The 17,681-nt window shown below is 40.5% G+C and overlaps 1 protein-coding gene across 12 annotated transcripts in view; it reads right to left on the reverse strand.

Annotated features, from left to right (window-relative positions):
- The window catches only part of stxbp5l (syntaxin binding protein 5L), a 144,815-nt gene that overhangs the window by 37,861 nt on the left and 89,273 nt on the right, over window positions 1-17,681 (reverse strand). For all 12 annotated transcript variants that reach the window (XM_084123108.1, XM_084123116.1, XM_084123114.1 and 9 more), the window contains exons 8-16: window positions 17,442-17,565; window positions 16,164-16,239; window positions 14,183-14,340; window positions 5,896-5,968; window positions 4,677-4,824; window positions 4,501-4,568; window positions 2,445-2,485; window positions 530-747; window positions 50-216 (exon numbers count right to left, since the gene is read on the reverse strand). In XM_084123108.1, the coding sequence (XP_083979234.1) occupies window positions 50-216; window positions 530-747; window positions 2,445-2,485; window positions 4,501-4,568; window positions 4,677-4,824; window positions 5,896-5,968; window positions 14,183-14,340; window positions 16,164-16,239; window positions 17,442-17,565 (1,073 nt within the window). The remainder of the gene's footprint in view (window positions 1-49; window positions 217-529; window positions 748-2,444; window positions 2,486-4,500; window positions 4,569-4,676; window positions 4,825-5,895; window positions 5,969-14,182; window positions 14,341-16,163; window positions 16,240-17,441; window positions 17,566-17,681) is intronic.

Genomic DNA, 17,681 nt, shown 5'->3' on the forward strand with positions numbered 1-17,681 from the left:
TACATACAGTAGAAAAACATAAAACATTGTGATTTTTGTGTAGTCTAACTTGAGGCAAGGGATGCTGTCCCGTGCGCTGTCTGGCGTGTTGCTGCGGGGACTGGGGGGTTGTGGTTGGGGTGAGAGACCGCTGGGGTCTGAATAACATGGAGTGTTCTCTGTGTCCGACGGAGAGATGACGTCCTCCATCTCACACTGCAGCCGCACCTCTAAGGACTTCAATGGAGTATTCACACACAATATAAAGTTAATCCAATAGTATGCATTTAAAAAAGAAGATATTTTGAAGAATATTTTAACTGATTTTGTCCATTCAATAAAAGTCAATTGGGTCCAGAGTTGTTTTGGACCCAATTGGGTTTAATTATTTGGACAAAATCAGTTGAGATATTCTTTAACATATATTATTCTGTATACAGAAAGACCATACAGAAAGGTCTGAAACAGCATGAGGGTGAGTAAATGTTGACAGAATAAATTTTTTGGGGTGAACTATCCCTTTAAAAAAACAGAAGTTTTCTCAACTCACCGTGATGGTGGTGTTGGCGTCATGTTTGCTGAAGCGGTACAGGATGACGTGGGCACTGATGCCGACTACACAAAAGATACGGCTCTGCGGGCACCAGCTGATCATCTGAACGGCGTAGGGGTCTTCCTCAACAAGCTCGCCGCCACGTCCCACGTCTCCACTCTTAGGATTCTCAAATACCTTTGATGTCTTGAGCTTATACAACATCTGCAGTGTGACTGACAGAGATGGAGGTTATCACCTCATCAGATCGTATTACATAATGAATGTGATGCACAGGGTGTTAAAACGGAAATAATGCCTTAAAGGGATACTCCACTTTTTTTGGAAATAGGCTCATTTTACAACTCCCCCAGAGTTAAACAGTTGAGTTTTACCGTTTTCGAATCCATTCAGCCGATCTCCGGGTCTGGCGGTACCACTTTTAGCATAGCTTAGCATAAATCATTGAATCGGACAGGACCATTAGCATCTCTCTCAAAAAAATGACCAAAGAGTTTCGATATTTTTCCTATTTAAAACTTGACTCTTCTGTAGTTACATCGTGTACTAAGACCGACGGAAAATGTAAAGTTGCGATGTAACTACAGAAGAGTCAAGTTTTAAATAGGAAAAATATCGAAACTCTTTGGTCATTTTTTTGAGAGAGATGCTAATGGTCCTGTCCGATTCAATGATCTATGCTAAGCTATGCTAAAAGTGGTACCGCCAGACCCGGAGATTGGCTGAATGGATTCGAAAACGGTAAAACTCAACTGTTTAACTCTGGGGGAGTTGTAAAATTAGCCTATTTCCAAAAAAAGTGGAGTATCCCTTTAAATGAAAATATTCTGTGTTTAGTCCAAGTTAAGCTTAATCGACAGCACCTAATGGTGGCATGATTACCACAAAGAATAGTGTCTCTACTTTTAGAGGAAATTTTTTTTTTAAAAACGGTTTAAATCAAGACATTTAAGGCACATTCACACCATGGATGATAACTGTAATGATAACTATAATTATAAAGTTTTAATAATTGCTATAATTTTTTGAGAATAGAGAAGTCCACACCACACTTCAACAATAACAACACAGAGGAATAATATCTTTGGAATCACATTCAGAATATATTTTTTTCAGCTGATGACAGCCAATCAGAGCTTGTACATTTAAAGCAGAAGACGACATATCCGCAGCACGCCTTTATAACAAACAGAACGTTACTGTTCATTGGTGTGAATGCTAATAAAGTTATTTTTATACTTATCTTTATAGTTATCATTCTTGGTCTGAACAGGCCTTAACAAAGGAAGTGAATGGGGTCAATCTGTTAACAATAAAATAGACACATTTTTCAACAGTAGCCACAAGACGTAAACAGTATCTGTATTAAAAAATTACACATTAAACTTGTCTGTGTAAAATAATATTCAGCTTTGTTGCCTTGCAATAGAACACCACCCTCTAACCTTAGTTTAATTGTAAAATTATGATTTAAACAGCTTCATGGCTTAAATAGCAGACTAAAGTTAACACAATCATTAATGAAAGTTCTTTTATAAAATTATAAACGTATTATTTCTGTACAAATCCTCCAAAATTGTCCTCAATTGTGCATCACTGTAACCTCAATATATTTTTTTAATAGTAAACAAGGGATGATCAAGGGATGATGTGGTAATCAACATTATGCCAAAAATGCTGTCAAATGAGCTTAACTTGTATTGAACCCGGAATACTCTTTTAAGAAATGGCCATGGTTGTGAAACCATCACATATAGGTATGGTATTTGGATGTCCATTTTGGTCATATTGGGTTTGAATTGTAAAGAATGAAATGAAAAATGAGGAATCATATGGCAGAGGTAAGAAAGCATGAGACGGAACAGCATGAGGCTGAAGGGAGGGACAAGCTCTTCAAAGCGAAGACACTTACTCGCTGTGGCATCCCAAAACTTTATCGATCCGTCTGCATGTCTGCGGGGGACAGCAAAGAGGAAGGACAAAGAGTGATCGTATGAGCGAATGAGTGTATGTGTTAAACCGCTTAAGAGGAAGCAGGCAATGACAGCTATGGAAACAGGAGGGAAAAAGAGGCAGAGAGAACAACAGGCAGGGTCAATAGCTCTATTGAATTAAAGCGGAGAAGTGCGATACATTTACCAATGAGAGCCAAGCAGGAGGCACATTTAGACATCACTGACTTCAAGTGAAAAAAACGCAATCAATGCATGCTTCAGAAGTACAAAAACAAAATCAATCCAGAGTTTTCAAGCAAATAAAAATTCTATAAATGACCTCCATGTGTGGGTGGAAAGTTTCACTTTTTGAGACAGGGGTGTCAAACTATTTTGAAGAGTCACCTTGTGTGGGCCGATTTGTTCATTTGTTATACCTGCACAACAAACCTTCTGAAACTACTAAAGATAAAGATTATGCTTTCAAAAAAATAAAAAAATCAGCTGCAAGAAAAGGGAGCACATAGATTTTAAGAAGCCTTTAGATGACATAAACATGAAATCATAAAATCAGTTGACAGTTAACCCTATAGCAGTTAAAAAACAAAACTGTATGCGTTTAGCGGGAGAACATTGATTTGTGCTCCAGCCCTGCGTGACTCTGCTTTATGAGAAGCAGGATAACCATATGCATCCGCATTCACTACTATTCTTAATAGATATAACCAATTTAGATGGAAAGGATCTCAATCTGACTAGCTGAAGACGTTCCTGTAGCTATACCCATTAACAGACATGGCACTACATATGGCAATTTATGTTTTCAATAAAATACCTTAATCACCTGTTGAGTAATAAAAATGCCATCTCCACGTCACTTTTAAAACATTTCAAATTCCTTATAGTCCTCACCATCTCTGAAAAGCCAAGCAAAGCTAATGTTGATCCTTGTTTTATTGCGAGCTCTGTCACATTCTCTTTTTGCCAGCAGACTCTCCTCTTTTTTAAAAATGGGTGATTCCCCAGAGGTTTGAGATATAGCATGCCCCATGTCAACCATGGAGCAACATTTCACTATTTACGGATATGACGGGACACGAACAGGTGAGTAACATATGTATTGAATTTCCGATGAAAACCATCCCAGCAGGTCTAAAATCTAAACCTTATAATAGGCTTATCATAGTGAATCAGGGTAAGACAAAAACACGTTTTGGAAGAAGGACTGATGATGTATTGACTCGTTATTTACATTTTGTTAATTCTGGAAAAAGTTACATAATGTACCTTTAAATGCTACAAATTGCTGTCTATTTTTTTATTCCAATGCCTAAGTTTCAAATTTATGTAAAAAATGTTTTATCAGAAATGATTCTTTGGTAATTGAATTCATAAGACATGTCACATTGTAGATTTTTGCACAGATCGAGATAACATCTTAAAAAAAAAAAAAATTGGTCAAATAAAGACTAAATCATTACGGTTTCCAATAATTGTATGCAACAATATTTCAAAAGTAGCATATAAAGCATACTGCTCAAATACCTTCAGAAAGTTTAGCTGTAATGCTAAAACTGACATGTTTTGTTAAATCAATTTGTAATATACACTACCGTTCAAAAGTTTGTGGTCAATAAGGAGATCTTTTTAAGAAATATTTTTTTTTTCAGCACAAATATATAAAATTGATCAAAAGTGGAAGTAAAGATATTTACATTGTTGTATATATGTATATATTTCAAATTAATGCTATTCTTTTGAACTTTCTATTCATCCCACAATCCTGAAAAAAATAATAATTTGATCAAATAAATGCCACCTAGGTGAGCTAAAGAGACTTCTTTAAAAAACATTAAACATTTTACTGACCCCAAACTTAAACTGTAGCTTATTCTAAGGTGTAAGCATGCAATACCAGAAATAATCAATAAAATAATACTTAATATGATACATGATACTGACATTTAGCCTTGTTTCTGAGCTTTCAGCCACAGATGCATGTTGAAAACATAAAGCACACACAAATTCACTTACCCTGTAACGATAATCTCTGGATACGTCTGCGAACCGACCGTCCATGTGCCACCACTGACTGGCCACTCCTGAACACAAAAACAATAAAAAAATCAAATAAAAAATAGATGATGTTACAATGGAAATCGAGAAACTAAAAAAAAAACATTGTAAATTAGCTTAGAACTTTGACAAACCTTGTGACTGTAGCCGGTCTTTTTGTGTTTGGCTCCTATGGAGTAAAGCACGGGTATGATGTCGGGGGGACAGTCGGCAAAGTAAGCAGTGCACGTGACTGGAGACTCATGGACGTCCATGGGGTATGGGTTCTCAAAGATAGGAAAACTTAAGGAGGGAGAGATTTATAAATGAACAACGGGTATTTATTAAACAGAAGATTTCTCTGAAGTCTGATTGGAATATATCACATTAAAAATTTCATAAAATAGCCTATATCCATATACGCATCTGTGCCCGCACATTAACTGACTGACTTCTGTATTAATGTGCATTACGTTGCTACAGGCAAGCATAAACAGAATACATCAGGGTCTCCAACCTTAAGTGACAGCTACCTGAAGGGGATCAAATGATCTGCAGGGCTACAAATTTGAAATACATAAGAATGAGTGTTATCATGATAAAAGAAACTGAGGCTATTTATAGAAAGTGCCCTGTGGGCGACTCTATGTGGGCTACCAGGTACTGACTCCCACGAGTACTATATTGATGCCACTGAACTACATTTATGCAACTGAACTATATTACTCAAAAAAGAATAAAAAATTAAGAATATAGTATTATTAATATATTCTTATATATATATATATATATATATATATATATATATATATATATATATATATATATATATATATATATATAAAATAAAAAATATACATTTATTTATGGCTACTTTAATGGAATATATGGATGACTGTCTGGTTCTGATAAGGTTTGAATGCCGCAGTTTGTTTATTCCTGCACTGCGTCTTTGTGAAGAAATGGCCTTAAAGCAAAGAAAACATTTGATGTCAAACTGCCAAAGTCTCTAAAAGAGACAAACGGCCAGTCGGTGTGTGTCTGTGTGTGTGAGTGTCAGGCTGACCTTGGCTCTTGTTCTTAATAATGACTAATTTGATGGATGTTTATGAGTGACAACTCCATTATATTTACCCTTAACAGATAAACACACATCCACACAAACTCAGATTTAAACCCTTTTTCACAAACCATCTTTAAAATAACACACACACACACAATATTTATTGAGTGTTGAGCGATGTTGCCTCTGGTGGAAGTACTAGTGTGAGGTGTTGTTGGAGTACATCACATTGAGTTACATCATTCAGACACACACACATGGCAGGAAGTGTGTGAGTATGATAGTGGAAAGAGAAAGATGAGATTGCTCACTTGCTCTGGGTTAAATCGACCACAACGAAATCTTTCTCCAGCAGAACCACCACCGCATACGGCTCCTGGACCTCTGTCAACACAAACACATCTCAACAAATCACCATCTATGAATTCTAGACAATGACAGCACAAGAATATATTCAATACTCTAGATTTATGGATATTACTTAATTTATAGGAGAAGTAATGTAGTACAAGATTGGACCCCATTGACTTTCATTGAATTAAAAAGACAAAAAAACTGATATAAAAATATGTTTTAATTTTTTTATAAATTGTATTATAAATATTTATGTTCCACAGAAGTCAGTCATACAGGTTTTCATTATAAATGACAGAATATATTTTTTTGGGGGGTGAAATATCCCTGTAATATGATGATAGAACTTTAGGGAAACCATTTATAGTTTGATTCCCCCCTATAAATGTAACCTTTGTGGTGCTTTTAAAAACATTTGATTTTAATTGAGCATCCCCGCCAGCCTGATCAATGGCATGAGATCTGTTTTTACAAGCAATGGTAGATGGTTTGAGTGTTCAAGGAACCTGCTTTAAAATTCATTATTTTTGCAATTTTATTTATTCTGGTGGTGTAGAAATTACACACTTCAGCTTTAATCTTTGTGAGGGAAAACTGGTGACAGCAGTGGAATCCTAATGATACATGATTCTCATGTTCTCTTTTATAAAAACTGTAAAGGTCATGAAGATGTATAATGTACAATGTATAATGTACAATGTGTGTTGGTTAGAGTGAACGAACAAGCAGAGAGTAGCAGGGAGACAAGCAGGGAGAAAGGAAGATAAAAATGGGTAACAACTGAAATCACTTCACATTTGGTGGATGCTTGCTGTTTCTTTTCTGCTGTATTCTGGGTAACAAATTCTGTGCATGTGTGTACATGTACTTGACAGCCAAGAGAGAGAGACTGATATAGCGACTCTGTCTTTCCCCTTGACTGAACAGAGCCAAAGATGTCACTCCTCAAACCATTTAGAATCAATTCTTCTGTAGCATTTCACCTTACTGATGTCAGATTTGCAAACGAGTCATTCGTTTAAGCTGGTTGTTTCTAAAGATAATATGGAATCAATTTACAATGCATTTACACTACTGTTCAAAAGTGTCTCTTATACACACCAAGTATGTGAATAAAAAATTTAATAAAAACAGAAATATTATTACAATTTAAATAGCCTGTTGTCTATTTCAATATATTTTAAAATTAATTTTTAAAATGTATTCCTGTAATCACAAAGCTGAAATGTCAGCAGTCATTACTCCAGTATTGAGTGTCACATGATCCTTTAAAAATCCTTCTATTCAGATTTGGCGTTCAATAAACATTTCTTAATATTTTTGTGAAAACCGTGATACTTTTTTTAGGATTATTTGATGAATATGACATTCAAAAGAAAAGCATTTATTTGATAATTTTATTGATTTATTATAGACATATTTTTAAAACATTATAAATGTCTTTACTGTCACTTTTGATCAATTTAATGCATCCTTGCTAAATGAAAGTATTCATTTCTTTAATTTCTTTCAAAAAGATTCTTACTGACCCCACACTTTTAAACGGTAGTGTATAATGTTACAAAAGCTTTATATTTCAGATTAATTCTGTTCTTTTAAACTTTCTATTCATCAAATAATCCTGAAAACAAATTGTACCCAACTGTTTTCAACATTGATAATAATCATAAATGTTTCTTGAGCAGCAAATCAGCATATTAGAATGATTTCTGAGGGATCATGTGACACTGAAGACTGGAGTAATGATGCTGAAAATTCAGAAAAATATGTAATAATATTTCACAAATTTACTGTGAGCCTTTAATGCAGCCTTGGTGAGCAGAAGAGACTTCTTTCTAAAACATTAAAAAATCTTTACCAAACTAAAACTTTTGAACGGTAGTGTATTCATACACTAATAAAGATATATATAAAATTCATAATGCAGTTAGAGCGGGAATGAAGGCTTCGTCGGGACAGCATTCTTGCAATGCACGGAGAATAGCAATTACTCAACATTTTAAGATAAAGAGGCGCTCTTTTGGTTTTCAACTGCGCCGATAACTAATGTGCTCACTCACAGAATCAGACACTGCTGCTTTTTTATATAATTCATTCCCCGGTAAGAATTATGACCACTTGGTTCATTGGTCCGTTGGGTCGGATTCAGAGTTAATTTTCAATCGGACAGAGACCACCTCATTCAGGCGATCTCAAAGTGATTGTTTTGGTACAGATCCGAGCGCGATTGCCAAGTTCATATATGCATAAACGAACCGAACTAAAGGAGAAAATGCATCAGGTTTAGAAACAAATGTTTCAAACGAGCCAGGTGTAAAAACATAGTTTTCGTAGAAAACGAAAAATATTTAAGGTGATGACATCAAACTGGAACAAATGCAAAAAAAATTATGAAATACAACGTCTCGGTTATTTATGTAACTCTCGTTCCCTGAGTAGGGAACGGAGACGTTACGTAGGATGACGACGAATGGGGTTTCGCTTAGAAAGCCTCTCACCTTCGAGTATATAAAACGACCCAATGGCAATGAAATGCCATGGGTCTGCGGAATTTGCATAGCGTAAGTCCGCCCCCCTCTGGAGGTATATAAGGAAGTACGCTGGCAACATGCAGATATGTCTTAGCTGAGGAGCCGAGACTGAACTCAGGCGTTCCCAGCGGTACAGCAGAAGTGGCAGGGAGACGTAACATCTCCGTTCCCTACTCAGGGAACGAGGGTTACATACGTAACCGAGACGTTCCCTTTCGTGGTCACTCCGAGTTACGTCGGATGACGACGAATGGGGTCCCCAGTCTAATCACGCCACCTCGGCTGTCTACCAGTGCCCTGCGTAAGTCTGAGCTCCCTGTTGTGAGACTAGCATGGACGAGGGAGTCTTACTTAACACAGGAATACCAAGGTACACTGGGAAGCACATCTCAGCGGAAATATGCAATTATGCCCAGCCCGAAAAGGGGGGGGGGGACTTGGAATACACATATGACCCACAGGGGCTGCATATGGAGTATCACTGGGGTGTCCAGCCGCAGGTGGAATATTTCAACCCCAGGGGTGGCAAGGTGGCTTGCCGAGGGAAAGACACATGCTCAGAGAGGCTTACAGTGGAAATACACATGTGGGGGTCGCCCAGAGGGGGAACCATGCACATGGAGGCACCTAGTCAAGCGCGAAAGCTGCCGGTGGGATAACTCTGGCATTGACGTCGACAGTGCTGGAGGAGACTCAGGGCTTATCAGGCTCACCTGAGGAAAATATTGCACGTATCCCGTCCGTGGAGAGGAATGGCGAGCAAGCGAAGACACCTGAGCAGAATCTAGTACCGGCTAGTTGAAGCGAGTACATGAGAAGAAACTGGCTCCACTCGGAGATTATAGAATCTCGCGAATGTGTTGGGTGTCGCCCAGCCTGCAGCTCTACAAATGTCTGTTAGCGAGGCGCCATGCGCTAGAGCCCAAGAGGATGCCACACTCCGAGTAGAGTGGGCCGTCACACCAAGGGGGCATGGTCGACCTTGCTGCTGGTATGCCAAAGCAATGGCGTCCACTATCCAGTGGGACAACCTTTGCTTGGAGAGAGCCTTTCCCTTCAGCTTCCCACCATAACAGACAAAGAGCTGGTCTGAGGTCCTGAAACAGCGGGTTCTGTCTACGTAAGCACGGAGGGCGCGTACTGGACAGAGCAGTGCCAAGGCTGGGTCTGCCTCCTCCAAAGGCAGCGCTTGCAGGTTCACCACCTGCTCTCAAAAAGGTGTGGTGGGAACCTTGGGCACATATCCAGGCCGGGGTCTCAGGATCACGTGAGAGTTAGCCGGCCCGAATTCCAGGCACGCTTCGTCAACCGAAAATGCCTGCAGATCCCCTACCCTCTTGATGGAGGCCAATGCAACCAGGAACGCTGTCTTCATTGACAGGAACTTAAGCTCCACTGATTGCAGAGGCTCAAAGGGAGCACTCTGCAGGGCAGTTAGTACTGAGAGGTCCCAAGAGGGTACGAGAGGAGGACGAGGAGGATTCAGTCTCCTCGCTCCCCTCAGGAACCTGATGATCAGGTCGTGCTTTCCCAGAGACTTACCATCGACTGCGTCGTGATGTGCGGCAATAGCGGCAACATACACTTTCAGGGTGGAGGGAGACAGCCTTCGCTCCAACCCTTCTTGCAGGAAGGAAAGCACGACACTGATCAGGCATTTCGTGGGTTCTTGATGTTTAGAAGAACACCAGTTGACGAAGAGGTTCCACTTCAACGCATAGGCATGTCTCATGGACGATGCTCTAGCGGAAGTGATGGTAGCCACCACCGCTGGTGGTAGGGTACTCAAACCTGCCTCGTCCCGTCCAGGAGTCACATGTGGAAGTTCCAAAGATCGGGACGAGGGTGCCAAAGGGTGCCCCGTCCCTGAGAAAGGAGGTCCTTCCTCAGAGGAATTGGCCAGGGAGGTGCTGTCGCGAGGAGTACCAGTTCTGAGAATCAGGTCCGGTTGTGCAAACCAAATACGGGGCAACCAAAATGACCTGCTCCTCGTCCTCCCTGATCTTGCGCAAAGTCTGCGCAAGGAGGCTCACTGGGGGAAACGCATACTTGTGTAGACCCCGCGGCCAGCTGTGCGCCAGTGCACCAGCGGGGTCATACGAACCACAGACGTACCGTCGGTGGTGCAGCGAGGCGGAATGACCGGCCCAGGCGAGGGTGGCATAGCGGCCCTGTGCGGGGGCACGGTCATTAGTAGTGTTGTTTTTGGCGGCCTGTTTTAATTTTAGTTTTAGTCTAGTCTTTGTGTCAGGCTGTCATTTTAGTTTTTATTAGTTTTAGTCACATTCATACTCTTTTTAGTCTAGTCAAGTTTTAGTCGACGAAAACTGATGACATTTTAGTCTAGTTTTAGTCGACGAAAACTGATGACATTTTAGTCTAGTTTTAGTCAATGAAAATTGTATTTTAGTCTCTTTTTAGTAATGCGATTCTATTTAACCCAGTCAATATATAATTTCAAACAAGGCTATCTTATTATAGGCTATTTAGTAGGCCTATATTTAGGGCTGTGACGGTGGCAGGTTTTTTTTACCACCGCGGTATTATTATTAAAAAATAATATTAAATTTTAATATTCGGGGGGTTATTAAAAAAAAAAAAAAATCGTTTTATATTTCCACACAAAGACGCGATGCACTCTGCGCTTTGAGCGGGATGTGGGACACGAGCAGGAAAACACGAAGATATCGATCTCTTTATGATATCTTCGTGTTTTCTACTTGATGTAAATTGGTTTGAAGAGCGAATTTTATCCTCCACAAGGGCGAGATATTTAGGCTGTGTTTGAGATTGCGCTGCCAGAGAAAGTGAAACTAAAAATCACCCACACGTGTCAAACGCGCTTTACAACTAAACTCGCGCCCAATGTCTAATATAACAAGCACAAACTGTGTTAAAAAGAATTTGACATGCAAGTACAAATGTAGGCTATCTGTCCTACAGCGTTTTTCTACTTTACCACAGTAAAGAATACGAATATAATAGGCTTAATTAAAAGTGAACCAAGAAACGTTTATAATAGGCTACCTTTAGAAAATGGGTGAGACGTGACGTGAGTGAAGATTTGGGAAAAGAAACAAGAGATTCCATGCAGGGATGAGTCACGATTTTTGGATATTCGATTAGTTTATTTAATTATAAAATATCGAATAGGTTGTGCGATTATACTCTAAAATAAAATCTCCATGTTCTGGCGCTAATGCGGTGACGTGTTCATGTAACAAGAGACGCTGCCAATAACGCACATAACAGCCAGCAAAAGTAATGATTATGAATGTGTCAAATATATCAATGAGACATTTTAATAGAATAACTAATGGAGTAATATATGGTTAAATTCGCTGATAATCGGGTGACCAGATCGCAATCCAGAATTTAAAGCCGACAAAGCTATGGGTTCACGCACAACTCTCTCATTCGTCGTGACCTTACATTTCGTCTCGTCTCGTTTTGGTCAACGAAAATGAAGAGACATTTTAGCATAGTTTTTATTTTTTAAACCACATTTAGTCTCGTTTTTATTCGTCAACGATATTGCATTATACATGTATTTTAGTCATCGTCACATGACCATGCATTTACGTCTAGTCTCGTCTCGTTTTCGTCAGGTGATAACGGTTCGTTGACGACAATATTTCGTCATAATTTTCGTTGACGAAAGCAACACTAGTCATTAGCCGCGTCCTGCCAGAGGAGGCCAGGGGAGGACCAGCGTCCCACGGGGGCATGCTCTGGCAGGGGTCTGGCGACAGAGGGGGATGAGAGGAGCGTGGCCCGTGGGCGGCGCGTGCTGTCATCCACAGCCTCTTGGGGCTCAGAGAAAGAGCATCAGTTCTTTTTGAATGAGATTCTTCCCCAGCCCTCCACCGGGGGAAGGAGTGGTCCTGCTACCAGCTCCTGAAAGAACTGAGCCCTAACTCCAAGCTGCCCGTCTCAGGAGCGCTTCTTAGCCAGGTGTTAGCTGGCTAAGGGGCAGTGACAGGCGATGCCAGCCTCCAGCGACCTCCTCGTGCTCGGGCCGTTGAAGGCTCGAGGGGAGGAGCCGCATGGAGGCAGTGTCGGTGGGAAGCAGACTAAGGAGACCATATGGACGGATGACCGTCAGTGCAGAAGCCCCAGTCCGCATCTGGAGTGATCGAAGACTGTTGGGCGCAGTCCTCAACCACACCGCCGACCAAGCTGCCCGTCTCAAGAGTGCTGCTTAGACTGGCGTGGCAGTCTAAGGGGCGGAGACAGGCAGCGCCGCCCTCCTGCGACCTCCTCCTGCCCAGAGCCGGTGAAGGCCCGAGGGGAGCCGCATGGAGGTGGCCTTGGCGGGAAGCGGACTAAGGAGACCACACGGATGGATGACCATCAGTGCAGACGAACCTGAGTCCGCTTCTGGTGGCCGAAGCCACCCCGCTGAAGAGCCCAGCCTGGGACATGGGGGAGCTGAGAAAATGAATTCTCAGATCCCCTCACATCAACCTGGCTAAGCCCATGTCTGGACACCACCTGGCCCAGGATCACGCAGGTACCGATGTCGCCCGAGAGCGAGGTCAGTAGTGTGCGCGGCAGGCCGGGCATGGGAGGCATAGCGTCCCAGCAAGGGGGCGTGGTCGAGTTTCCGCATTCTGTCAGTGTTGGCCAGGGAAGGACTAGCGTTCCACTGCGGCCGGTTCTGACAGAACTCCTGAGTCAGCACTGCCTCGAAGGCGAAGGCGACACACAGCCCTGCATGCCTGTGTCACGATAGTGACAGAAAACATACAGCCCATGATCGCCACGCGATCGAGTGCAGCGAAGGCGGAGGACGCCCGCGGGCCACGACAAGTCACGGGGACCCTCGCGAGCCGGAGGCGTCCTGATGCACGTCCGGGAGAAAGGCACTGGGAGCGAGTGCTGTAGAGCAACACGCAACCAGTAACCAATCGTAAGCCTACAGCGCTCGGGGGGAGGGCGCCACTCCAACCGATGCTTTCAGCTGCCCGGGAAAGCATGGCCATCAGCTCTGGATCCGACTCGACTAACGTTGACACTCCCGAGGGAGGCAACGCAGTCGAATCCTCATTTCCAGAGGAATCAAGCCCGCCTTGTGATGCTGTGAGTGACATGACACCATCTGCTGGAGTCCCGAATGAAAACACTGGGTCCCCGAGGGGAACCAGGCACACACGGTGCCGCGTGCAGCTCTTTTAGAGAGAGGAAAAGCATACTTCCAGCGTACTTCCTTATATACCCCCAGAGGGGGGCGGACTTACGCTATGCAAATTCCGCAGACCCATGGCATTTCATTGCCATTGGGTCGTTTTATATACTCGAAGGTGAGAGGCTTTCTAAGCGAAACCCCATTCGTCATCATCCGACGTAACTCGGAGTGACCACGAAAGGGAACTAAAACTTAATAATAGCTAAAACAATACAATTAATAGTATTTAAATAAATACATATTTCAAAAAAAGAAAGATTTATAAAGTAGAAGAACAGGAACTCTACTGTGTGATGATACAAACTAATGTGTGAATCAGATGTTTGAACTGATTTATTAGAAACGGTCAAAATGAATCAATTGATTCACTTGAATCTCCTCTCCACTCTCTTTTAACAACAATGGAGTAGGTCTACAATGAGACAAAGAACAAAAACTTAAGTTTACTCAGTCCAATTAAATGTTCCCCCAAGAACAAGACAACTGATATGGAAGACAAGAGACTGAAGCGCTCAGCATACTCACCGTTGATATAGGGAGTGTCACAGAGCACCATGAAGTCCACTATTGGATAGTCCATCTCTAACACTGTGATGGCTTTGCCATGCATGATGGTTAGGGTGGGTCTCCGTCCTGCCTTATCATACGAAAGCCCTCCGGAAAAGACAACAAAGGCTTCACTACTGTAAGACAGAAAAATGTAAAAGTTTAAATGGAAAACCTAATTTTGTCTGTCTGAAATTATTTATTCATCATGTCAAGACCCATAGCTTCTATCTTATTGGAAGGAGACTTTCATGCCACACAAAACAACCTTGCTTTGACTTCGAAGGTCCTCTCAATACGTTGCATTGTTTCAATTTAAAGTCTTATTCACAACCCTGAAATATTCAGTCTCTATGCAAAATAGGAAGAAACAAAAGGGGAAAAACAACATTACAGCCAAACTAATTTAAAATATCATTAAAACTGAGGCGGCCACTTATGACCACTTCTTTGAACAGACGGGGAAAAAAACAAACAATCAAAGATGGAAGTTTCTTCAAATTATGTTTTGCATCTCCCGAGGAAAACAGGCTTTATAAAAACAGGCAGTAAACTTGAATTGTTTTGTGACAAGATAAAACAGCAGTAATGGTTCTTGAGTGGCACATCTATCGCAAGCAAATAGCAGGATTAAATGAATCCAAAACACTCAAGACTGCATTTCCCATAATTCATTAGCTGTGTTTTGTGTTGCATTCCATTTATCCTCGGAGAAGGGAAATTCCTGGTCTCCAGTAGGAACTTTTAACTGGAACGCCCCCCTCAAGCCAGAGTTGAGACTGGGAAACTCTGGGGAACCACAACAACCCCGACTTCAGAATCCAATATGACTGCTTAGCACAATCAAAACATATTGTTTTCCGACCTGTCTACTGTCACTCCAGGCCTTGACATCCCTCTTTCGAGGTAAATGGAATGAACCATTAGTCTCGGAGTGGAACCATCAGGGCCCAGGCTGTCAGAGAGGGTCTAAACTATTGTAAAAAATATATATATTTACAAACTTTTAAATGATAGTTTAAAAAGTAAAAACTTTTTTAATAAAAAGCCATCCATTCTAATGTTATTTCAATATTCATAAATAGACACTAAACATCTAAATCTTTTTGAGGAAATAAACCCTTCAAATCTGCCTATTCAGTTTGTTTTTTTGCGTAGACGCCCATTTTCTCCCTATTAGGATTTGTCCTCCAAATGCTTTCAGTTCTGTGATTGGTGGTCCAGCTATGAAATTACAGAGGGCCAAGCAATATCAAATAAATGAGAGACTAACTGACCAATCATAGCGTCCCTCTAAATGGGTGGGGCTTGTTATCACTAACTTTACGACAAGTTCCGCCTGCTGTGGGGAACACAGTTGGGGAAAAAAACACTGATAAAATAGCTAGCGCTATTCGCTATGGAAAATGCAAGTAATGTTATTGAGTAGGACATCATTGCTAATTAATTTTTTCCCCAAATCATACGCTTATTACGGTCTGTTCCAAACATTTAATCGGCAACGGCAAATGAGCCAGTCTAATGATACTATTTATTATCAACATTGCTTGTTTGTGGTGGTGGATTCCAAAATGCTACAATCGCTGTTCACATCTATGACGCAGAAGTGTCTGTCACTAATTTGCTTTGGTCTGAGTGCTGTCATGATACGGCTTACATTAAATTTGTTGGTTATGTGTCATATGTTTTTCAACCCGACCAGTTGTCACCATATTCTGCTAAACTGCACACACACCGATTGTGTGATGATGCAATTATTAAAATGAGGATTTGTATTTTATTACATTGTTTTATTTTGGTAATAACTCTCAAACTCACTGTGCTGATTGATTGTTGCATTTCTTATCAAAGGTAACTTGTGCAGTACTATAGAAGAGGACACGGTAAGCTATTGGTGATGGGGCCAAGACTCAAGAGTCACAGTTTGCTACTGGTGTGACTTTTTTGTGTGTTCTCTTACCTGTTTCTGGAGGTCTTGTATTCGACCTTGAGAATGGGTTTACATGACTCTTTTCTACCATCTCTCTGAGTCTTACCTGAAAAAAAAAACAACAGACAAAATGGTAAGTTTTAAATGCATCACATTTTCACCTAAACCTTTCTTACGTTTATGTCTAGAACTTTCTGATTAATAAAGCACTTTTCCCAGTGCGAGTGTGTTCATCTTTATATAACCACTGAGCTCAAGGCCAGGACCCCAAACATAGCAGCAAAGATTGAGAGTGAATCACTTATTTCCTGTCAAATCAAACTGCACACACAAATACACACTGCGAACCCACACACTGAATCATCCTCCATAATGAACACACCTGGTGAGGGGGTGTGTTTGCTGACTACGTCAGAGTCAGATTTCACTAATAGATGGTGAGTCATGGAAAATGGGTCTTTGTCCCTGTGGGTTTACTTAGCTATACTTTGGGATCAAAATGTGGCCCCAGAAGTGAACCAAGCCTGACAAAACCAAAACAAACTGGGGAAAAATTGAGGACATCCTTATTTGGGAAAAATATATATTTTTAATTTTATTTATTTTTATCTACAAATTCAAAAAGTCTTTTTTTAACTCTTTCCCCACCATTGATGGAATTTTCCATATATATATTGCATGTTCAGATATTCATACAACAAAATATTCTGGGGACCATGAAAGTTTTGTGAAAATGATTAAAAATGCTGGAGGTGGCTGGCGGGGAAAGAGTTAAAGGTTACTTTGGGTGTGGGTTAAGGTTAGTATGTTGTAAATATAAATGGCTTTATATAAATGCAGTAAAAGTCAAGTCAAGTCACCTTTATTTATATTGCGCTTTATACAATACAGATTGTTTCAGAGAGGCTTCACAGTAATTATATGGTCTATGTAAGTCTATGGTATGCCCTCATTAGGTATATAGTATATAAAGGTTGATACACAAGCAACATTTTTTTCTAACTAAAATATCACATATTACATTATAGCAAAAATGCAACTGAAACCGTAATTGTGAATTGTAATCATTTTAAACACCATAAAAATTATCATATGGTAATTGGAGGTCAATGCTTTTTTATTTGTCCAGGCCTTTTTACACGTTTCAGCCTTGTTTCAGTAAAAATTCATAGATATGCACCTATCCTTAAATTTAATGAAGCTCATTAAAAGGTTTAAATGTTTAAAATAAAGATTATTAATTATTATTTTAAATAAGATTATTAATAATATGTGGGGTAAAAAAACATGCTTTATGTGTGTACCCACCATGAGGGAAGGTGACTTGAAAAGGTTTGGCTGTGTTTCTCATATTCCACATGCTCAGACTGCCGTCCGAATGACTGCACATGAACTGCCGCCCCTCGTGATGCCAGCTTACAGAGTGAATGGCCTGACAGAGAGAATAGAGAAGCGAGCAGGATTGCATTAATAAACATTTAAAAGTATGCCCAGATTATAATACAACTCATTTATATAGGACGAAATAAGGACGAAAAGAAAAAGAAT

This window comes from Abramis brama, assembly GCF_963993115.1.
Source record: "Abramis brama genome assembly, chromosome: 8".
NCBI lineage: Eukaryota > Metazoa > Chordata > Actinopteri > Cypriniformes > Leuciscidae > Abramis > Abramis brama.